The sequence below is a fragment of the Zosterops lateralis genome (genome assembly GCF_965231275.1).
Source record: "Zosterops lateralis genome assembly, chromosome: 2".
In the NCBI taxonomy this organism is placed as follows: domain Eukaryota; kingdom Metazoa; phylum Chordata; class Aves; order Passeriformes; family Zosteropidae; genus Zosterops; species Zosterops lateralis.
This window is the reverse complement of record NC_139763.1, coordinates 60,213,810-60,238,724: the sequence shown is the minus strand read 5'-3', so window position 1 is coordinate 60,238,724 and position 24,915 is coordinate 60,213,810. Positions and strand designations below refer to the sequence as shown.

Genomic DNA, 24,915 nt, shown 5'->3' with positions numbered 1-24,915 from the left:
AAAGAACTCAGGAGAGAAATTTAAATTTCTTCTGCACAGGAGGCTTGCAGCTGACTCTGTCAAGGTAGTAGCTTGTTGGAAGTGGATAATTCCCACGGTGGGTGGGGTGCTGTGGGAACTACAGGCAGATCACTGCCCCTCATAGGGTGGTGTGGCTCAGCTGGGGAGTGTGGGGGCCACGCTGATTGCGTGTGACCTTTTTTATCTCTCTGGATCAGTGCTCTAGAGACAGGACAGTGAATTGTTGTGTTCAGGAATGCAGCTCCATGAAAAGGGAGCAGGTGAGTAAGCAAAGATGGGTACACAGTGTTAATGCACGAGTAAGCATTAATGGGCACGTAGTGTTAATATATGACACATAAACCTGCTGAGAATGAAATGGGAGGTAGTCTGTGCCCCATCTGTGCTATGTGAGAATCAAGGGAACTGAAAAGCTGTAGAGACCTTTATGTATTTTACTTATTGGCAAAGGTCTGTTGGCCTTTGGGAAAAGGGAGACGTGGTTCTGATGTATGAGCAGTCTAGCCTGACCTGCTCTTCTCTGTATGCGTAAGAAGTAATAAATACACACAAAGATGTGTATTGTCTGCATAACTTTTCAAAGAATCTACAAAAAATTTTATGATTGAGTAACTGTGAGGGGAATGTCTGCTTACCTCTTGTAGCAATTAAGCACCTGATGTTCTGTAGAACCAAGATTAAGATCAGATACTGTAACCCATGGAAAAGCTTCCTGTTAGAAAACTGGACATAGTTAATTTATGATGGTAATTCATGTGTTCTTTGTACGTTAGTAATTTGGTTATTATATGAATTTATGACATCACTTACCCAAAACCTGTAAAAATATCATACAAGTTCCTTAATGTTTGATAGGGGAAATCCCCAGACTGTACTATAAAAGACATCCTTTCTCCCTTTGCTGTCACAACTGCAGGCTGAGAGGATGAAGCACACACTGGTAGCTGCTCTTTTCCTCATGCAGGGCGTGAGTGCTCTGACTGGGACGACAGCAGCATCAGAAGTGGTAAGATGGGGCCAGGTTTCATAACCCGAGCTTTGCTGCCTTCTTGTCTTCTCATTCGGTTTAGATTGCTGAAAATTCTTTTAAGGTTACTGGAAAATTATTAGACAAATGTTGAGGTCTCTGCATGAAGAAAGTTGAAAGTATTCCTCCATCCTCCTCCCAACTAATGTATAGGGACTGGGTAAAAAATGTAAAAGTGAGGCACAGGTTTAAAGTCAGAGTCAAATTCTGCCTTTGGTTAGATGAGTGCAACTCCCAGTGAGGATCTGAGTGGATATTAAGTGCTCTGTGTAGCTTCTAATTAATTAGCAAGGGCTCATAGCAGGAAGGCATCCACATCTTTGATGTGGAAGGAATTGGGAGGTGGGAGCTTTCCCAGTTGCATGATTGCTGTCATACTCTGTGACCAGGCACATGAAAGCCATAATGGTTGGTTATTGTTGGGTGCTCTTCCTCTTCCCTAAAAAACTGTATCTGGTTGGGCAAGAGAGAAATTCAAAGAAGACCAAATCAATCAGAAAAAACTGCACAATAACTCCCAACCAAAAGCTACATCTAATTCAGGCGGGAAGGAGAAAGCTTTGAGAAATACTTTTGAAAGATAATTTTGATTTTTACTGTTTTTTTTTTTCTTTTTCTTTTTTTTTTTTTTTTTTTTAATTTTAAATAGGACTTCAGTTTTCAGAAAAAGAGTTTGTGAATATCTTAAGAACTTTTTCAAATGAAACAAAGCATTTTGGTTTTGTTTGACCAAAAATGACTGCCTTTTTGGTATTTATTAGTTAATATTTGAGAAAAAAACCATTCTGGCTCCTGCTAATTCTTTCTAATATATCTGGTTTATTCACCAACCAGAGAATTCCTAGGAGCCCCTAGTTACATTTTTTTTTTTTTTAAGTTTGGGAGTGTTGTGGATGCAGGCAGTGAAGTTAGCACCTCCTGGGAAGGTGCTTTTATCTGCTCAAGAAATGAAAAGTTGCAAAATTCAAGATGGAGGTGTAAATATATGTTGATGAGCTGAGGGTAGAAAGCTTAATAGGAGACAAAGTCCTCCTTAGTCTGCTTAGCTTTAAGCTAGTCTTCAGTTTGTGTGATTTCCACAATTTGTGATGCTCTCTGTCCTAACACTGTTAATTGCTACCAGCTGCCCATCATGTTCAGTGTAATTGTATGAGCACACAAGTGCCTGTTCAAGAGGGTTTATTTGACAAATTGTCCCACAAAGCTTGTTTACACTGTGCCACTTAATAGAACGGCCCTTTGCCGGCCATTTGGATTTCCCCACCATTCCCTGGCTCAGGAACAGAGTTCCAGCTGGGATTTAAGAAATGCAGAGATTCAGCAGTGAGTGTCCTGTTGCAAGGGAAGCCCATTTGATGCTCCGTCTGTTACACCATTTGGCATTGAGGGTGCCTTGCTCCAGTTCCCAGTTTGGCACACGTTTTGGTGAGATCCCATTACAGGGGACAGTGTGATGCATAATAGGAACGCACCCTGCTCTTCACACTGTGTGGGGCCATGGTAACCCTCAGTATGGTGCCCAGGTGACAGCTGCTGTCCTTGCTGGTGCAGGAAGGAAGGTGTTAGCCACAGATGGAAGTTAAAGGGAATATGTATATTCTTATTGCATAAAAGGCTCCCGAGGTGGATCTGGCTGTATCCTTGGCAGTGTGATGTCTTCTCCCAGTGCTCCCTCTCCACGGTGGGATGTTGTCACCTCCATGCTACTAGTAACAGACTGGGACATGTTTCCCAGCCATCACAACTTACAGCCTGACAGCTTGGTGTGAAAGGGGCAGCGAGTCCTCTGCTTAAAGGCTAGACCATGAGCTGGGTGGTGAGGAGGGGACATTCCTGCTGGGAGGATGGTATTCTCTGGATTTAAGGCAGAGGGGCACAGCATTGTCCTTTCAGACTGCCATGCAATCTGCCATGGCTGCCTGTCACATCCTTAGCTCACACCTCCTGGACAGGCCGAGTGTCCCCTGCCCTGCTCTGGTCACACAGAGCCTTTCTTCAAGAAGAGGTGTCTGTGAAGTGACATTGTGCCCAGGGAAACTGTTGCCTCAGCAGCAGATCAGAAATTTTACAGTTTGTCAAGATAGCTCCAATAATAAAATCAAAGTGCTTTGGAGCTGCAGGATGGGGGCTAAGTGGTGGGGAAGGGATGGTGCCATATGTAGGAAATCACACTAAGAAAATCTTTCCTTTGCTTTGCAGACCGCTCATCTCAGTACAATGCTTCCATATCTGACTCATCCTAGGAATACGAATGGCAAATCACACACTTCCCCAGAGGTATAACCATTATTGTTCTTTAACATAGTCCAGAAAAGACAAAATTTAGGAATTTTTGTCCTTTTATTTAAATCCTATACAGTCACTTAATGACTTAACTCTGACACAGATAAGCCAGTAGATATTCTGCTTGGAAAAAGCAGTTTTATGTCCAGTACTTTAGGAAGTAGTGAATCTCCAAAATAATTACTATTGCTACCATGTCATTCAATGCCTTCAGTCAAATCCAAAACTTTGGCATTAACCTTGTAACTACTGAACTGGACCGCAGACATGAAACAGATGGGGCCCTGGGGATTTAATGTCAATGTGGCAAACAGTTTGGTGATTACAGTCTCCTGAGGAGTGCCCACTTGTGGTTGCTGGGAGTGAGAAAATCTTGATTCTCCTGTTCTACCTAGTTAAAATATTATCAGCTATTTGATGATAGAGGGACATGAATCTTATTCTTAAGCACCACTAGTGCTTAAGTCCATGATCTGCAGATTTGAGAATTTGGTTTCTTTCCCTCTTACTATCAGTGACTGTTCAATAACATGTTCACTTTGGAGCAGATTCCATGAGTCACACGTGCTCTGTATGGTCCTGCAAATCGTTGTCAAAAACAGAGTTCATCCAAAGCACAAGGCAGCTTCACAGCAGATCTTTTGTATCTCCAGGCAAGCCCAGTATGGCATATGGGGTGTGTGGAGGGACCTCTTCTGAGACAGAGCTGGGTCTCTGGCTCCAGCAGAGCATTTAGAAAGTCAGATGTAGTCAGGGTTCTCTTTCAGAGTCTGATTAGCAGGACCCAAACTTTGTCCATCTCCTTGCCCAGCTGAGGTGGCTTCTGTCTCTGCTCTGGCCCTGCTATGTGCTTTCTGTGAATCCCATTCTTTGTCTTAGGATAAGCAAATAGCTGATTTAGAGCTGTGAATGTCACTAGGCTACAGTGACAAATTCCCTGATTTTCAGAAAACTGAGTAACTGCTTGCTCCTACTCCCTTTGTTAATTTGAAGGGATGTGGAAGAGGAACATTTCTCATAGCTTCAGATATGTATATGTAACAGCTTAATTTTGCAGAGTGAAATGTTGCTGTCAAGTCCTTGCTGTAGGCTAGGACAGTTTGCTCTCTTTTAAGCGTTCTGTATAAATTATTAAACTTTAAAAACCCCACAACTTCATCAAAAGTAACAGTCTATCTCATGTATTTTTCTATGGGATGATGGAAGACATTTTTGTTACATGGTTGTCATTTGGCTGGTATTACATTTTGATTGAGGGACTTACTGACCCACGGGGCTTTTAACTAAACAATGCTTCTTGGTCTTGTCAACATCATGATCCCAATGTTTGTAACGTCAATGGAAGAATGGAAGCAGTTCTGCAGTTCTGTCTGCCCAGGCTGTTTCCACTCTTTTGGGGAAACTGTTGGCTTCAGTATAAGCTGAACTTCCTGCAGTGAAGCTCTGCCTTCAACTCAAAGCTCCCTCCTAACTCAAATGTTAAAATATAATGATTGCTTTTTCACAGGGAGGCTAAAAGCACAAGTTTGAGTTTTTTTGGGAGATATCTGAATACATTTATGAATGGTTTTTTTAGCACATGAAATAGGAAGGGTAAGTCTAGAAAGCTGATTGGTATAATACAGTTGAAAGTGTAGTTTACAGCAGGGTGTATAACGCATACAAAGGTATAGCACACACAATTGCTATGCATTGTCTAGCATACTCTCTCTTGTATACATGTACTCATAATTGTGTTACACACAGAAGGAACAGAACACACTACCTTCCACACAAAAATTAGCATGCTAATGTATAACAATCTCAAAGAAGATCCCATATATTCACTAAGCCACATTTATTTCTTCTTTTGATCTGTCCCATCTGTTCCTATTTTTATGCTGAGCAAGTTGCCTGCCATCCCAACCATGCCAATGCACTGAGGACTCAGGGGTGTAGAAATACCTAAGTGACTTAGGAACTAATTTTTCATAGTAATTTACATACTGATAGACATATCTTCAAAAATACTTGGAAACTTAGACATAATATGTTCTCAGTGGGATTTTCAGAAGTGCTTTGGTAACCTGCCTGGCAGAGAAATCAATGGAAGTTATGTGCTGGGACATTCTGGAATGCCATGAGATACTTCTCTGCTTCCTTTCATGTTAAATGTCTTCAGCAGTCTGAATGAAGTTTTAAGGCCCATGGTGCTTGAATAACACAGATAAACCGACTTTCCACACTTTCTTTCAAAATGAGATGCATGCTATTTGGTTGCCAGAAGTGTGAACTGGGATCATTCCTGCTTGCTGCTCTTCTCTTTTTGGGATCACAGATCAAGACAACTTTGCTGCTGGTCATCACTGTGTCTTCTCGGCTGGTTTTTCAGTGAGGACATTAGTTGAAACCACTGTAAAAAGCAAAGGAAGAAGTGATGAAATGTCAGCTCTCAGGACGTAGTTTTGTTGTTTGCTCTTTTATTTTTAAGAGGGAAAGAAAAAGAGCAAACACAGGAATGACACTGGGATTTCTGCAAGGCAGGACAGGAGATTATAGAAAGAAGTGTTTTTAGAGAGCAAGTCTGTAGCTTAAAAATATGCAGCTGCATTGAAGTGTGTGCCAGAATATTTTAAAGTAACATCAAATATCTTTATTAATAAATTCGTGATAGGTTTATGAATTGGAAAAATTTTGTGTACAAACAAAAAAGAGCTGTTCCAAACACACTCAGTATTCAGCTCAGTGTTTATAGACTACAGTGAGCCTTGGCTGTAAATTATGGCAAGATCAGGAGGTGCCAGCCCTGACCTTTCTGTCCCTCATGCACATTGCTTGGTGATGATGCTGTGAGCATGCAGACAACTGGGACAAGGCAATTCATGGGCAAGAGCTTTGCCAACTATCCACAAGGATGGATGGGCGGGCTGTGATGTGTGGGTGTTGTGAGCAATATTTTGTAGCAAAATAAGAATCTCTACCCTAGGCCAAGCCTGCATATTTAATTCATCACCTTTCAGTGGTGTATAATTAAATGCATGTCTGTTTGCTGTGGCTGGCTGCAAATCTTCAAATGAAAGATTTTTCTTTTCAAAACATTCCCTGTTACTAGTTCTATTTCAGTGATTTCCTCTCCATGGATGTAAATGACTAAATGATTTGTACAATTTAGATGAACAGAATGGTAGCTATAAGACCTAACTTACTACATTATTATTTTCCTGCTGTTGACTGCTTTTCTATCTGCTGGAAAAGTTATTTAATTATTTTAGAACATTGTCCACAAGATTGGGAAAGTAAGGACTATTGTATGTCTCCCTTTTTCCAATGGTAAAATCTTTAAAGCAATATTTAACTATTTTTAGAGAGATTTGTAAGGATGAGAGATAAAAATTGCTAGATTTTTTGAGTTCCTGGGAAGAAAAAGGTGAAAGATAGCTAGTAAAAAATTGTTGATCTCATTATTGGCACAACTAATATTATTGCCAGAGGTAATATTATTACTAGGTACTGATTCTAGAGAAGAATGTTAACACGTTTTTTCTTACCAATTTGTTTTTGCAGCTCTTTGCCAACGTGTCTGGCTCTGTGAATGATGGAGGAACTTGTCAGTGCTCTGTGTACCTGCCAGACACCACCTTTCCCGTGCAGAAGGCTGAGCAATTGGAAATTATTGCCACAACGCTCTCAGAGAAGTTTGAGGCAGAGCTTTCTAAAGTAAGGTGTTCCTTTGTCTTTAAAATAACATTTGCATCTTTTCTGAAGAATGGTTGCCTACGATAAAGTACAGCAGTGAGCACTTTTCTGTGGTGTGTCTTTCAAACAGTGGGAAAGGATGCTCTGTAAGAACAAGGAGAAAGGTGATTAAATCTCTAATCTTGGACATTGTAACGTCGTACATTTGAATGTTATCAGGTCTCTTTTTTAGGCCTTTTCAGCTAGAGGCATATGGTATGTTTTGGAAGAATGGTTATGTTTTTCCTCATTTGGCTCAGTTTTATTAGGTTGTGATTGCTATACGATGCTATAGGAAGCCAAGCCTCCTGCTCTTTCATGTGTTATTATTTGTATCAAGCCAGCCAGATTGTGAGAAGGCAGTGAAGGGAAAGAGGAGAAAGGTCGCCACAGCCCAGAGTGAAGAAGTAGGTGAATAATTGCCCCTTCAGTGCTTCTGCTCTCACAGGGAAAAATAAATAAATTTTAAAAAAAAAATCTTTCTTGTCAACATCTGAAGCTGTGGCAGTGAGACTGCTGAATTATGCATTTCTGTTGAAGACAAACACACACTGCTTTGGCTGCTTGTTGCATGAATTGAGATCCATTTTTTGAGGAACCCGGGCAAACCTACAAATGCTGAAGTGCACTGGGTGAAGCTGCCTGTGAAGACAGGAATCTGCCTTTGACTTTTTATGGTGGATAGATATTCAGGATTCAGACTGGGTGTCCAGCAGAAAGTGTTTTCTTTGGAAACCAAGCATCTTAAGAAATGAAGTGTCCTTGAATTAATCAGCAGAAAAGGCAAAGCATTAAATTATAAATTCTAATCATAAATATTCATAACCCTCCTCTGGTATAATCAAGAACAGATAAGAAGTTGTGCTTAAAACCCACAACAACAGGCTGTACGATCCTGTGGTAAGATCTTTCTGTTCAAATAGTTTGTTTTGAAAGAGCTGGAGCTAACAGTGAAACACATTCAGCTGTCAGCAGGCATATGAAGGACAAACTGGCATAAATCCTGCTGCCTCTAAGCACAGGAGTTACCTGATCCCTTGAAGCATGGAAGTGCAGCACAGGGTTAATGAGCCATGAAAATCCCTGAGATTTCAGTCCCCCATACTGTTCCCACTGTGGCCAGTGCCAGCCTTTGAAGGTAACTGTGCTGGGACAGGATGAGGTGTATGATTCCCAGCCAAAAAATTGGCAGGATTCTTCAAGGTAGTTGTGTACCACCTTTCCCAGTCTCTTGTACTGGTGTAGTCTATCTCTTACTGGTATTTTCCTCAGAATGGTGCATGTTCTCTTTAGGCTGTCTCCAGCCATATATGGGAACATCTCAAGTGCTGCTTGACCTCTCTGTGTGGACAGCCTCATATCTCCAATGAGTTCAGACACACAGGTTATAACTATAGATACCTAAAATTAGGTGTCCAGATTTGTACCTGAAACTCGCCTCTAAATTCAGGGCAAACTGAGTCCCCACCCTAAGCTTTTAATGTCTGGGTTGCCAGCTGGTGTCAGCTGCTGTGACTGTTGTCACCCTTCTGTGCCCAGCAATGTAGACACTGACCTCCACTTGCAATTCTTGCTGCACACAGTGAAAATTCTTGTCCTAACTCAGGCTTCACTGTCGAGACCTATCAGCCAAGCAGTGTTACAATGCATCTAGTTGAAGTGTGACATATACTCTGGTGTGATATGGGCAAAGTGACACTTTAGGTCAGGAATTGAAATAATTTTGAAATAATATTTTTGAAATAATAACAGATTGAATTTTGGTGTAAATTGATGTGCGTAAGATTTTTTAGTTCTATGTTTTTTTGTAGCAAGAAGAGAGTTTTTGAGCATTGCCCTATTCATATCTGAACTTAAGTATTCTGAGATCCTGTCATGCATGAATCTCCACGCTCAAAAATTCTTTACCTTTCCAAATGTACAAAAAATGCTTCTTATGCAATGCTGTACATTACTTCAGTCATGATAATACTCATAGAGACCAGGAAAAAATGAAATGGAGGAAACCCAAGTATTCAATATTGATCATTATTAGAAATGATCCTGAGCAATTTCAATTGCATGCAGATGTAAGCCAGTCTCGCCACAGAAGTGGGAATTCCTACAGTATAGTTCTTTTTTTGACTCTGAGAATCCACGCTTTTGTTGCTCTGTTAAAATACTCTTTCAAGCTCATGGGAACTTTTCCTGGATAAGAGCTGCAGGATTGGACCCTCTTAAGGATGCTTTCCATGTGCTAAAAGTCCCAGATAAACAACCTGATTGAATCATTAACCTTTTGCCTGATTGTTGGCTAATTCAAAAAGCAAGGGGGTCCTTTTATAGAATCAGCAGGCAAGGAAGCTTGCAGATAAAGAGATGCTCTCATGTGCCAAGTGAGTACAAACCGTAGGCTGAAAATACCAGACTAATTTTTCCTCTGTCACATCAACCTTTGCCAGCATAATTATGATTACAGAAGAAAATTAACCTTTTAAAGCAAAGTAGGAATTGGCTGCTTCTCTCAATAGGAAAGGGGAGAGGACACTTCTGTTACAGGGGTGGATCAGCACATAATCACAAGGAGAGAAAGTGCCTTTCAGAACACGGCAATGGCCACAACATCCTCACTTAACAGAAACAGGAGCAAAAAAGCCCCCTGCTTTTCAAAACAGGATAACCTGCAATGGAATTCTTCTCTATCTCAGAAGGTAGACTGCCAGCCTTGTTTCTTATGGATCTGTAGAGGCCAAGCCTGCTCAAAGCCAGGTCCTGGGCTGAGTGATATTAGAACGTTGCTGGGTTTATAATTTCTTTCTTATCTTCTCTCATTCCTCCCACATGTTTTCTTCTACATCTTCATCTTGCACCTTTGTTCCCCCTTCTGTACTCTCCAAATGTGTGCTGGAGAAGTGTCTGCTTGCATGCTACAAAACCTGTTTTGATAAATACCAGTTGCAGGTAAACGACACACTAAATGAGCATCACAGATTTTTCCTGCCCTTTTCATTAAATGAAGGTGACAATGCTTGGAATGAGGAAAAACTGAGGATTTTTTCTCTTACATATGCCTCACATGGTTCCATTTTGTTCCCATAAAGGGCTAATCCAGGCCCTATGCTCTCTATGCAGCAGCAATCAGTACTAGTTATTGGTCTATATCCCTAAAAATAGGATATGCACAGAATTTCTGTGCCAGCCTGTCAAGAGACTACAGCCAGTCTGTAGCAGGTAGATGCAGTGGAAGAGCAGGGATTACGAGCTGCTTAAATCTATCTGCCAATCAACAGAGCAATGTTGTGTTCTTTTTTCAACTGATATTTCTAACCCACAGAAACCCTTAAACCAGATCTGAGCACGTGGGAATCTCCTCACTGAACATTGCAATGCTTAACAGATATGCTGGATTTATCTGCAAAAGCAGTATAGACCTGTTAGTGCAGCACTGCTGAGAAAATTTTATTTGTCCAATAATTCGCCAGGGGAGCTATTAGCTTAAGCTCTCTGTGACGCTGGTGTGGCTGTGCAGAGCACTGCAGAGTGATGGTGCTAGTTCAGACTCAGTATACTCTGCTGGATGATGTTGACATGTCCTTAAATGACCTAGATGGCTGACTGAGTGAAAATCCTCTAATATGGGAGGAGAACTTCAGGTCTGCATTCTGCAGTCAGGGTTGAAATAACTATGAATGCCTTGTTCCAGCCCTCAGCATTTTGTCCAGGCTCTGAAAACCCTGGGGAAATCTTCAAATTCACAAGTTTCTCATTAATGAGTAGCCATCACTAATTCCAGCAGCCTGTTTATTTCAGTGGTTTGCAGATTTGGTCTGCATTGCATTATTATTGCCAGTATTACTGTGAGAAAGGTTATTAATACCTAGACAGATTTCCAGATACCTCTGTGATAGACATAGCTTCACACAGTGGAGCAATTTTGCTCAAAAATGGACATGGTTCATATTTCTCAGGCTGTAATAATATTCTTTCTTTTTTTGTTTTTGTTGAACAAACTCTAGACACACAGTTTAAACATTTGCCATTTGCCTTTGAATAATTTTTGCAGATGATTTTTTTTTTTTTTTTAGGTTCTCTTTCAATGCCAAACTGATTTTGGTGATCAGTGAAAGTGTAAAGTCCAGTTACCTCTGACTTTTCCAAAAGGATTGATTTTTCCTTCTATTTCCTACCAGATGATGGTGGCAGTCAGGGCAAGTAATCCCAGCTATCACTGTTGCTAGCCAGTTACAAGGAAATAGGTCTAAGGTTTTAGGCTGTTATTTTTAGATTCTTAATTGTATAAGTTGAATTGTATAACTTTTGATTCTTAATTCAATAACTTGAAGTTATCCTGGCTTCATCTGGGAGATCTAGAGCATCCAGTGCTGTGAGCCAGGGTGCTTCTGCTACAGCTTGTGGAAACTTGACAGTTTTGAGCAGCTCGAAGTCTGTCTGCACACATTTAGAACAGAAGATCTGTTTCAAACTCGGATTTAAATATATGGAACTCAGCATCCTGATTTTGGTATATACTATGTATGTCCATGCAAGGTTTTTGTAGTGGCTTAAGATTTATAGTATAGTTGTGCCATTATTGATAATTATACTTCTGAACAGAGGATCTACCCTTATGCTTCTCCTCCTTAATCCACATTGCTAAATAACTTATGATCTTCAAGGATCCTCTTCATAAATTTTCATGCCATGAGCTCCCATACCTGCTCTTTGGTTCACAAGGGATTCAATCAATATTGAAAGGAATTATTTGATAAATGTGGGGTTTTTTTCTGTGTTCCTGTCTCAAGGGCTGCTGTCAGAGCAGAAAAACAAGGAGTCCGTAGTCTTCACACTGTGGCAGGATTTCAGAGACAGTAGGGAAAAAGTACTGACTTTTATATAATGTTAATATAATCCAAGAATGCTTGAGAAGATGTAGGCTAAGTCTTTCAGCTGAAGAAATAATAGCAATGGAAATTACAGTGCTGTAGATAAAGGCACAAATACCATCTGAGGGTATAAATATGAAGTTACTAGTGCAACAAACTATTTATATTTATTCCTACTTATCTTTTGTGATATAATGATATATGAAACATATGGGAGAGAAATTATGCCCCTTTACCAAAGCATTAAATTTCAAGGAACTAACATTTCTAAGGGAAGTCCCAAATCCATATAATATTCTTAACATTCTGCTTCACAATGCTTGTGCTGTGACCTTTACCTCAGCAGATATATGTGTGAAAATATATTTATCTGGACAACTATTTAATGATTCAAAGACTGAAAAGACTGCTCTATAAATTACTCCAGCTAACGCCTGCCATATATTTAACACTTTCATTTAAACCAGATTTGATTTTTAACACTGTGTTTAAATATTTCCTCCCTGCCCAAAGACAAGCATCAAATGAGTTCTGCCAACATTTGACACAATTCAAATGTACGCAGGGTGAAGTCCTATTTGGATTCAGAGTTAATAGAAAATGAAGTTGAAAAACTTGGGAATTCTTTATTGCATTTTGCAGCCTTCTCTCATTGCTTTTGAGAGATGATACACTGCAGATTTCCTAATAAAATTTTCACCAATGTAAGTTGGCATACTGAGGATAAAATTAGCTCACAGAGAAAATATTGGCAATGAATTAAAAAAAAGGAAGACTGTGAGTAAAATTCTGCCTTCAGTTATCCCCAGGCATTCCTGAGGGGATTTTGTGAAGCTGCCAACAATAAATGAGGGTTAAATTTCATATTTTTTAATGTATGTGATGAAAATTACATTTATGCAGTTTATGTGAAGAATATATATGGCAAGTATGTGGAAGCTATTCATAGGGTACTCAGAAATATAATAAGGGTGTCAAACGGGCTTGTCTTATTTTCTAACCTGGACTTGAATATGTATGTCTTTTTTCTTGCTTTTAGGTTAAGGAGTACTCCCAAAGAATTGAACTGTATCATCAGCAAATCCTCAATCTAACCATCAAAGTGCAGCTATTGGAGTCGGGTGGTGTATCTTACACAGAACTGGACTTCCAGTTACTGAAAGTGGAAATCCATGACCTAGAGAGACTGGTCACTCAGCTGAAACCCAGCCTTGTTGGAAGCAATGCCATCGTTGAGCAAATATATTTGGAGGTATTGCCAAGGTCTTAATTAGCCACAGAGGGTTCAAATACACAGATAGTCTATTCTCTCTTTAGGTTGAGGAAATGCAGTCTGTCTCTACTGCAGCTAGTGGAATTATTTTAGCATTTCATCAGCATAAATTAAAAGAAAGCTTGACCTTAAATGTATTAACATTATTCCTTGATATAGAGCACATAAAAGTAAAGAAACCCAAAAGCAAATGGAGTCCACTCTGGTTTTGCCAAATATCTGCCTGTAAGTTAAAAGTTTTGCATAGTGGTAAACACTCAAGTTGATTAAATTATTATAATAAATATTAATTTACAGACCCCCATGCTTGAAAGCCTGTGTGCTTTAATTTAGATAATTAAAAAATTAGCTGCTGGTTGCTAAGGCAGTGGCCCAATCAATATGAAATCAAGAAGTGGGAAAGACTATCACCTTCCTAGCAGACTATAAATCATATTTTCAAAATCATAGTTAATCACTCACCTAGAGAGAATAATTACTTAAGATGGAAAGTAAAATCTCATTTGCTTCATTGTCCTCTAGATCATCAAGCAGGTGATTAAAAACACTATCTTTGCAAATGAAACTTGAAGATACTTTTTTAAGGCTGGAATAAGTACTTTTTATGTTTAACAGCTAGTACTTGCCTAAGACTTACTGGATATTTTTGCACTATGAGTAAAATAACACTATTTTTGCATACTGTTATACAACTCAGTTTTAAAGCATATCCTTGTGGTTACATCTCTGTTGGAAACATCAAGCTGAGGCTATGAGGATAAAGCCCATTTCTCAGAACTTTTTTCTGTACTGTCTTCTGTGATCAGCCCTGCCTGCCAATATCTGTAAAATAACACTGACATTAAACTTGTCTTTTTTTCCCCTCTAGATCACCAATCTGACTATACTGGTAAATGAGCTGGAGTCACTGGACAAAAACAATGTCCTTGCAATTCGTCGACAAATTGCGTCTCTGCAGCAACGCTTAAAAGAGTGTGAAGAGAATGCAAACAAAACTACACTACTCCCTTATTTCCCACCAGGTGAGCATTTCTGTTGGATAACACATAAGAGATAATATAATACACGGTTAAAACTGCAAATGCAGGACTTCCCTTTGTTAATATTAAATACAATTGTAATGATGCTCCTTAGCTCTTGAAAAATTGAGCAGACAGCTCCTAATGTTTCATCAATTGTTCAAAAAGAAAATGAAGTCAGGAATCAATTCTTATAAACACAGTAGCTGTTTTCAGCTAGAAGAAGTTGCAGTCTTCCTCTTATGTATAGGGTGAAAAGTGAATCTCTATCTCTCTTCTCTTTTTTTTTTCTCAGAAAAACTACCCGTGGGAAATGATTTTTTTTACTAACTAGCTTTGATTTTTTGTAGTTCCTGTGAAAGTGACTTGTGTTCATGGCAATATTGCTCTAATGCCGCTGTTGATGTCCTAAAGCTGTTGATATGCAAGCTCCAGAAGGGAGCTTCACATGAAGATTACTTTTGCTTCACAGTCAAAAGATGTTTCTAAAAAAGGTGGTCAAGGGACCTGGGAGAAAATTCTGGTCTCAGGAAGATAAGGGAGAGCTTTATTACTGATTTCAATGGAACTAAGATTTTATAGTTTTCTTAACTAGGAAAGGTTATATTCTGGGGCCTGGGTCAGTGGTTCCCAGAGTGCAGTTCACGTAATGGTGTTAAGAGTTACACTTTTTGTCTTGACAAAAGTGTTCAGTTTGAAAAATCACATTGTGAGTGAATCATGGTCTGAGAAATTTTGGGAGTCAGATATGATATACTGGAGCAAAACATTTAGGAAACACTGGATTAGATATGCCAGGTCAAGAATCCCAATTGCTAACAGACAGGAGGATTTCTAAAACCATGTTGGTCCCCTGAGTGTTTTATACACAGGGGTGTATATATATATACAGAGTACTGTAAGAGCAGAAGTGCTGTGTTGTATACAATACCCAAGGGAAGATTCTTGTTTTTTCACATAAACTGGTTAACAATCAGCTGGAGGAGCCCATAATAAAGGAGGAGCTGTGTCCTGCTTTCAATGAGCACAAATTTGCACCTACCAGCATTTACCTCTTGTCACCTTGAGATCAGCTAATTCAAAATCTCATTGGAAAGGTGAGAGGCAGAAATACAAGCTTCCCTTAGGGTGAGCAGTCCCTCCTTAGGGCTTCATGGTGGTGCAAGTAGTTGCTATGTTTCTCTGACAGAATGCATGAGTAACACCTTGTCTGGAAATCAGACAGGAGAGAAATCTGAAACAAAAACCTGCAGTAAAAAATCTCAAGGCCTTTCTCTGCTCCTTAAGGGAGGGCTTAAAACGTTTCAATGAAAAAAACTCTGCAATGTTTTAGAAGTACTTGAAGGGCATCTCACTGATTTATTGAGGGTGATGGTGTGTGGAAAGAAACAATCTCGTTCTCTTCAAGCCTACAGCAAGCTTTTGTTTTGGTGAGAAAGTACTGAGCTCTGGAACAAGAATACTGTGTCCTTCCATGAGTGATGGAGGAGAAGGTTGCTTTTGTCATCTGGGTGAATGGTGTGTCCGTGGGACATAGCAGCTTTCACAGTGTAGGAAAGGAGAAACTACAGTTGGAGTGCAGCTCCATGCAGGGATAGGCAAGTCATGGTCTAGAACAGGATGGTAGCTCTGGGATGGGTAAATAGAACTGCATGGAACTGTGACTGCAATAGGCTTATTCAGCATTGTTTCTCAGGGCATGGTAGGAAGATGGATAGATTTTATATGGTCTCAAAATAGTATTGCTTTAGCATTGCCTTATTCCTGACTGGTCAGACAGCTTAAAGCACCTTTGTATGTGGCAACACTGCATTGTAGCAGAAAAGAATGAAGGAGTCAAAACCCTACTTGGTATAACAACTTCCAGAGAGTTACCAGCACTGACATCAGCTAAGGACAACCTCTGGTGTTGTCTGTAAGTTTTTCTGTCCAGAGGTAGGAACCTGGGAGGGGTTGGAGGATGTATGTGAATGTATTATTACATGGCCTCCTTTAGGGTGAGTGTGGTCTCTTAGGATGGCACAAAGGACTGGCAGAGAAACTGTTGTAGGCTAGCAAGTTTTCTTCGTGTTGAGAGATGCTAGCTCTACAGATAACCCAGATGTTATGTAGGCTCAGATTCCTGCTAATCCACACAGGACTAGCATATTATGACTTTATGTGACGGGGAGCAACTACCATCTGTGCAGAGGACTTTGTAGAGCAACTGCATGTCCTGCAGACTGCATCTGAAAACACTCAGAAGCAGTAAGATATTTTTGCTCAGGAAGATGGAGTAAGTATGTGAGAGAGCTGCATCTTCTAGCTGGTAATTTTGGAGGTGCTGCATGGACGCTCACAGCTAGGCCTCTGGAGCTTTGTAGCACCCACTTGAGTGTTTGAATACCATTTCTGTATGTTTTCTCTGCAAGCTTGAATGCCTTGAATTCCTGCCAAACCTCTTGGCCTCGCCCCGATTTTAGTTCTTATTATATTTATAATGTTTGTATTAAATGGACTCTTTGTCCTGTTTTCACATTGCTTTTTCTTTTCCCCTTCATCCCCTCTCCTGCATATTTTGGGTAGGCAGTATGAACTAGAGAGAGCTTGGCTAATCCCCAAGCTGTCTAAGATCATGAATCTAAAAGCAAGTTTAATTAAAGCTTCTTGCTTTGCACTGCTGTAGTATGCAGCCCCTCTGACTCTGTCCCCCAAGGCTTTTGCTGCTGTATTTCTGCAAGTGAGCAGGCCTGTTCTCAAATAACACAGCAGAAAGAAATCACTGGTTTCCATTTGCCTTACCCTCCAACTGGAGAGGTATGTGTCTGAGTGTCTGGTATGTAGGTAGTCATCCCCATCATTGTCACTGGCTTTCCTGTCTGCAATGGTTCATGGCATTTCTCTCCTCACCACTCCAGTGGGAAGAAATATTTATCCATTCATTTTTCTTTGGGGTGATCTCATGTGGCTGCATTGGGTAGGTATAGAGAGAAAAGACCCCAGGATGGTCCTTTGAGGACTCTGAAATAATCTTGGCGAGGAAGCAGGAAGAAGTGAGTCAGATGAAATTCAAAGGCAAAATGGAAAGAAAGGAAAAAATGAGCAGCATTGTTTTTTTTTTTTTCCCCTCTGGATTTTATACACTCAGAAATTAAGCATTTCAAGCTACTGGTGAGTAGGTCTCAGCAGGAGGAATACCTAGAGTAGCCTAATGTTGAAATTCAGGCAATCCTATTGGAGTCTTATAGTGATTTCACTCTTATGTTTTACCTCCTATGGACCCAAGCCATCTGTGTTTTTTGAATATTTTTGATTGTGTTTTGAACTGAATACATCCATACACAAAGACAGAGACATGCCTAGAGGCACCTGAAAAGAACTGGCTAGTTGTCCTCCTCAGGACTTCCTGAACTGCCCCTAGAGACACATGCATTTATTCACTGGCATTGGAGAGAGCTGAGTTGAAAGACCTTAGCTGCTTAGTTGCCTTAAGGCATGCCAGCCCACCCTCCACCTCATTCCCTGTGAGATGTTGCCAACACAGGTCTTCTTTTAGGCAGCTGTAAGTCTGTGCCTGTCCGCCATGATACTGGGGGAAGACTGGAATGTCTTTGTGAGTCTTCCTGTGTCAGTGAGACAGTAGGAGCCAGGATGAGCCTTTCCCTTAGGGCTCTGTCTTTGGTATCTCAGGCCATGGTAAGGCTGGTAACAGTTCCCACATCTGGATGCAGTGGTTCATCTGATGGGAAGGGAGGGTGCACATCTGGTGCACAGCCTGCTTCTGGTGTCTGTGCCCCTCATGAGAGTTCCTTCAAAGTGGGTCCCACCTTGTCTTGTGACCTTTGGCTGCATAGGCCAAGGGTGGTCCCTTCTCTTCTGCAATCAGCTGCAGCTGCTTGGTGGGAGGAGGCTGCTGGAATGTTTTCTTGTATTGTTGGAGTAAGAAGCTGTGCCAGTGCTTCAGAGTGAAGGGGGTAAAGCGAGACCCAGCAGCATGTGTCTCATGCTCAGTTCTGCAGTCTGTAAGCCAAGCAAGACAGGCTCCCTTCAGTCCTGACAATTAGGTGTCAGCTCTTTTTTTCTGATGAATCAGAAGGATTATTATATAATTGAGCTGAGATACTGGTTCTTTATGTGGGGACGAGTATGTGTGTATGTACCTGTGCTAGTCCTTCCCTGCTCTGTTTGCTACATAAGCATAAGACAAAGGAAGGCAAAAATACCAGGATATCATTTATCTGTGGCCCAAAACAATGGAGAAAGGAGTTAAAAACTTGAAAGTTTGAATAATTCATATGGATTTATTTCAAGTACCTTCTAATATTTACAAAATTACATGACATTTTGTTTCCTTTGTGCATTTTTTTCCCCCAAGATCTAGACAGGGAGGCAAGTTTAGATTAAATAAACAACAATGAATTCTTCTGAACCTGTGTGAAAGACAGATCACCCCTGACTACCACAGAGATTTTTTGTAAAAAAAAAAAAAATAATTATGGGAGAATTTTCAAGGAAATAAAAATCAAGCACATACTCTATAGAAACCTCAGACAATTTTTGATGTCATTAAAACAGAACACACTTCTAACTTTATTTTAATAATTCATTGTTTCATAAATAAAAACCAAACAAGTGTTCAGCAGAGAGATCTCTTTAAGGGAAGAAATAATAATTTATTATTTCTTTTGTAAAAAAGGTCTCTCTGCTGAACACACGTTTGTTTTTTATTTATGAAACAATGTATAAATTATTAAAATAAATCTGGAATTGTGTTCTGCTTAATGACATGAAAAATTATTTGAGGTCGCATATAGATGAGCTTAGCAGTGCTTCACTACCTGCAAGCTTCAGTGCCACGTTTTTTTAAACAAATGAAGAGTTTTAGAGCATTTAATAACCATTTAATTCTGAGATAAGTTTATTGTGATTTAAGCACAGTAATATATTCAATATGTCACCAGCTTTAAAGAAGTCCTCATGCTGGAGGTAGCAATACATAATAGAGATATGAGAAAAAAACAGTTCAAATTGATTTATGAAGTTGGCAGGCTGCAAGCCATTTTGCACTGACTGCCTTAGCTTTCTTCCTTTGCATGAGCTGAGGTGTAAGCACCTCCAAATGCTGGTAGCTGTGCCAGTTGCTGAGGCCATGTTACTAGACATGCTACGTGCCATTTCCAGAGATACAGCCTGGCCAGCCATACAGCAGTGCCTGCCTTGTGTGCTATATTTGGAAATGAGGTTTCTGCTCCAGGGCCTCGTCCTTTGTAAAGCACTTAAGTGCATGCTTAAATGCTCATCTGCTCCGAGCCAGGAATGCTGATTCGAATGGATTCTTGGTGGCACGAAGGAAAGCAGCCTTCAACCAGGGTCATGCCATGCTTCAGCCTCAAGAAACCCAGGACACACAAGTGGAGGGAGGGGGAGGAGATGGGAGTGTTTACATTTGCCATCAGATGGAGATTCAGTGATGAGGAGCTGCTCCCATGGGCAACACTGACCCCAAGGAAGTTGCCAACATGGCCTGGGGACATAGGGATTTATTTCATTACAGTGATTTATATTTAATACAGAACTCCCCACCTTCCTCACAGATGTTGAGAGGAGGCTGCAGGTGAATCACATATCCATCAGGTCACAGTCACTAGCATAAGACAGCACAAAACTGTGGGGAGTGAAGGTGTTACGTAGTAGAAGCAGGAGAATAGTACATTTTGAGAAAGGCGGAGACATACGCAGAGTTTCACTGCCCAAATTGACTTTACAGATCAGCACAAACATGAGTGCTTGGACGCTACTAACATTCAGGACACAGGTTTTCTAGTCCCACAGGTAGAACACTTTTCTGCTGGGCAAAGCAGATCAGAAAAAGATTTCTCTGCTTTTGCAACTGTGCATTTTTTTCACCAATTATCTTGTTTCTCAGTCTTTTTCCAAGTAGAATAGTTCACATTGGTCTGCCTCTAATTTTCCTTCTTTCTATGAGATAGACTGAAAAGCATTTGAGAACAAAATGCCCCCTAGACCTTTTCTGTGCGTGGTTTCAGGAGTTTCCAGTTCATCTCCATAAGTATTGTCTGGCCATGCTTAGGGATGGTCAGCTTTGAGGGCAAAAGATAAAATCTTTCTCTGTTATTCCTCTTTCTTCTTTGTGCTTAGACAGAGATTATTTACATGCCAGACATCCCTTCATATGACTGAGCTTATGAGCCATTCTTGTCATAGAAGCTGCAAGAAATTGTGACATGGTACCCATTCAAAGTATTAGAACCTCAAAAGATGGTATTGACTTTCATCAGCGCCATAGCTGTGAGTGCACAGAGTTCCTGTTTTGAGGGAGGTATTATTAACACCAAAATTTGTGGCCGTTAATTTATTCACTGATCGATATGTGAGACTTGGGTCTATTCATATTATACTCCATCTTTAATAAGAAAGACTATCTAGTGGCTAGAACACCCTGGTGAAGTGGGAAACATTGCAGTACCACTAAGCTTGTGAACTGGTGCCAGCCACTTGATATCTCTGTTACCTCAGGTGAAGATAACCTTATGGAAAAAAATCTGGGACACTTTTGTGCCAGTAATACAAAAAGCTAATGTTAACACTTGGAAAAGTGCATGCTGGTTTTTGCCAGTGGCAGCTTCACTCTCATCAGAAGCCCAGGGACTTTTCTGAGTGGAGTTTTTTCCTACCAGTGACTTACAATATAGAGAATTTATCAGGAAACAGGAATATCACTAATTCAGCATGAGTAAAAGGAAACTGTTTCTTGCATTTAATTTTTTTTCCATGATCCTGAAAATGGTTTTGCAGTTGATATGTGTAAACCAGAGCTGTTCTGGTTCAGACTGAAGTCATATTTTCTTTAATCGCCCCACATGAAAAGTCAGAGTAATATCAGTCTACATTTCCTGGGCTGTGATGGTTACTGTCTACAGATTTCTTTGAGGGCCTAAGGTGGAAGGCACCATGTCGCTGTGACACACAGTTGTAAAGCTGTGATTCTGACAGCAGAATGCTAATCTGAAATGTGACTCTGGAATTACTGCTGCTCCTTTCTTCCCTCTGTGTATTTCTGTGAAATACACAGAAATCAGATGCTCCTCATTCTTTTTCCCCCCCTCTCCCATGCTTTCAGTTCCACTGAGGTAGAAAATAACCTAAAATGCTTCTGAAATTGTATTTTCCAAGGGATTTCCTAATGCATCAGGCTGGCCTGCTTCAAATGGGTGGAAACAGAAATCTGTCCCTTGTATGGAACAGCACAGTGAGCACTTACTTTCTGTGAATTAATCCCCCACCTTCCCTTTCAAATAATGCAATAACATGTATCTGTTTTTTTTCTGAGTTTTTGAGTCAACTTGGAACACTGGGTGCCATCCAGTTGCTGACCTTGGCCCAGAATGAGCCTTTTACACATGAAGCTGTGCACTTATGTCTGTGCTTGGTCACAAAACTATTCCCTACTAAGCATGGTCTAGAGGCTGCTGTGTGCAAAACCTCTCTCCTAGTAACAACATTTGGAAAACCTGTCTGTATTGGTTTTTTTCTCTTTACTTACAGGTACCTGCGTTCACCGTGGACTGATGAATGTTAGCCAGCCTTATGTTGCCAAGCTGAACTGGAGAGGATTTTCCTTCAAATACGGTTCCTGGGGTAGAGATTATGATCCCTCTAACCCAGAGAACGACGTCTATTGGGTTGCTCCATTGAACACCGATGGGAGATACTTAGAATACTTCAGAATATATAATTCCTTTGATGATTTGCTCCTGTTTAAATACGCGTATGAAAGGAGAATAACATATGGGGAAGGAAGTGGTGCAGCTCTTTATAAAAGTTACTTGTACTATCATGCTTATGGTTCGAGATACATGGTGAAGCACGATATAAAAACAAACAGGGAGGTTTTGAGGAAGGAGCTTCCAGGTGCTGCTATTGGTAACCGCTTCTCTTATGCAGGCGTAGCATGGCAAGACATAGATTTTGCTGTGGATGAAAGTGGGTTATGGGTAATATATTCAACTGAAAATAACGTGGGCAACATTGTGATTAGCAAGCTCAATGAGACCACACTTGATGTGCTAAATACTTGGCAGACAAGACAGTACAAGCCATCTGTTTCCAATGCTTTCATGTTATGTGGTGTTCTTTATGCCACAAGACCATTGAACACTAAGAAAGAGGAGATCTTCTACATGTATGACACAAGTACTGGCAAAGAAGGTAGAATTAGTATCATTATGGATAAAAAGTTATCTACAATCCAGAGTATTGATTATAGCCCTACAGATCAGAAACTGTATGTTTACAGTGATAGTTACCTAGTAAGATACGATATCACTTTTCAGCCTTAGTACCTCAGTGACACATACATATGATGAAACTGGCAGCAGCCAATATGAGGGATCCAATGGACCTTTAGACAATGCTACTGCCAGTTCAGAGTTCATCTGGTCTGATGTACTGTATGTAGGGGTGTCATACAGGTACTTACACTCTTTAGAGCAATTACCGCCTCTGACCACTAATATTGCTGGCAGCAGTTGGCACTATGGGTTTTTTTAGGTTTTGCTTGGTGTTTATTGGTGCTTTACAATTGTCCTGTTTCTGGGGGTAGATTCAGTGCATAGATTTAGTGCTTTTTGTTTGTGGAAATAGCTGGGCACAGACTATCTGGTGACTGAGTAGCTAATTACCCTCTGATTTGCATTTGTCAGAGTAACACAGGCAAGGCACTCAGAAACAAAATGAATTTCTACTGATCTTCATCAGAGTGAAATGAGGCCTCAGAGAAATTAATTCAAGGATTAAAATAGATTAGGAAGTAGACTTCGTTGGAAGACAGCAATTCATTTGTTAGTTGGAAGCAGAGTATCTGGCTCAAGACTTCAGGAGGGAGGGTAAAAATGCAATTTGCTGTGTAAGCCCTACCACAGAGAGGGAAGAGAAGGCATTGTGGAAGGGACAGGGCTCACTGCCCTCGACAGCAGTGATGCAGTGGGACAGTGGTCCTTCGCCCCACCTATAGCTGTCTCCAAGCTGTTGAACACCCTCCCAGGCTGCCTTATTAGAGTACTTGTGGGGGCAAAACTGGCAGTATGGTTTTCATCAATTTTCCCTTCTGTCTCACTTTGCTTCCCTTATTAATTCTGTGTGTCTAAACCTGACCCTATGAATGGTCTTACCACAATCTAACTATATACTCCATCTTCCAGCCAGTGGAGTGCAAAGAACATCGTTTTCCTTTTCTTTATGACCTTCTAAGTTTATGCAAATCCTCCCACTGACTTTATTTGCCACAAGTGGCTCTTGGTGTCTATAATACATTGCCATAGAATAACAGACATGTTATTTGATGTGCCTCTTTTCAACATTTTTTGCCATTCTGTAATTAGATTCCAGAGAGCCTTGTTAATCTAGCTTCCAGTTTGTTCCCTGGGTAATTCTGTCTTAGAGCAAGGTAAGATGTCTTGTGGAAAACATGAGTCTGGCCAAACTAGTTGAATATATGATATGTTTTTCATTTTTTTAAATGGGTATTGTGTGATAGTTTCTGAATATGTGCACTGTAACAATGTCTTATTTTCATCATGTCAGAAAGCAAGCTAAAACACTGAAATTCAGCGCTCTGAAATGACAAAGAAAGCAGTTTATGTGGTTCATTTTCTTCTGTTACTTATACAACCATGTTTATATCCTCTGATAATCAAAATCAACATGTATGCAAATGATTGCTTTTGTTTTAATAAAAAATGGTTTCAAAGAATCTCAGCTGTTCTATAGAGCCATTTAAAGCTATTTGTGACAGATAGGTAACTTCTGGGATGCAATGGGAACCCTGGGCACCAAATATTTGAAACAGGATGACTGCACTCACTTGGACTCCGTGTGCTTAAGTAGAAAGAACACAAAGGTGCGAATCTGTACGTCAACAAGTACGGAAGGGGAGCTTTATTTCCCTGCATGGAAATATGTTAGTTGGTTAGGGCTAACACTTCTTCACCAAGCTGAGATGTTACTTAAGATTTTGGAGGCAGATGAACTGATAACAAGTTTTGAATCCAGGTGCTGCCACTTATCAGGTATCAGCATCTGTTTCTTGGAAACCTGTGAAATGAATTTGAAAGCCATGGAGGCGTTGGTGCAGTAATCAGATCAGGCAGTACAGGCAGGGCTGCTGTGTGAATAATCTGCAACAGACCAAGTAAGGATTTGGCTGAGAAAGGAAGCAGAAAATACTGCAAAAATATTTTTTCCCTGTGTGAGTGTCAAGGAAGGTGAATACCTCTCCACTTATTATCAAGAAACGCCATCAGCATGGGCCTTGAGGCTCCTCAGCTCACCACCTTTTAGGGAGGGAGTCGATGTCAGCATGCAAGTAATAGATTCTGGTGAATTGATTGTAGTTCTCAAGTCCTTCTTCAATGTCTTTAATGTTTCAATGGCTTTCAGCTGAAGAAGCATAGATTTAGGTTAGGTATTAAGAAGAAATTCTTTATGTGAGGGTGGTGAGATGCTGGAACAGGTTGCCCAGAAAAGCTGTGAATGCCCCATCCCTGGAAATGTTAAAGGGCAGATTGGATGAGGCTTAGAGCTACCTGGTCTAGTGGAAGGTGTCCTTGCCCATGGCAGGGGGTTTGGAACTAGAAGATCTTTAAGGTCCCTTCCAACCCAAACCATTCTATAATTCTATTGTTCTATGATTCCTGGGGACAGCTTTCTCTCCTTTGG

The 24,915-nt window shown here is 40.4% G+C and overlaps 1 protein-coding gene across 1 annotated transcript; it reads left to right on the top strand.

Annotated features, from left to right (window-relative positions):
- Positions 1–225: 225 nt before the first annotated feature.
- Positions 226–23,921, top strand: OLFM4 (olfactomedin 4). Its single transcript, XM_083881572.1, has 7 exons — positions 226–281; positions 938–1,027; positions 3,248–3,325; positions 6,875–7,027; positions 12,947–13,159; positions 14,049–14,202; positions 21,745–23,921. Exons 1-7 carry the CDS (start codon positions 267–269, stop codon positions 22,536–22,538), a joined length of 1,497 nt encoding a protein of 498 aa, XP_083737698.1. The 5' UTR covers positions 226–266; the 3' UTR covers positions 22,539–23,921.
- Positions 23,922–24,915: the final 994 nt, after the last annotated feature.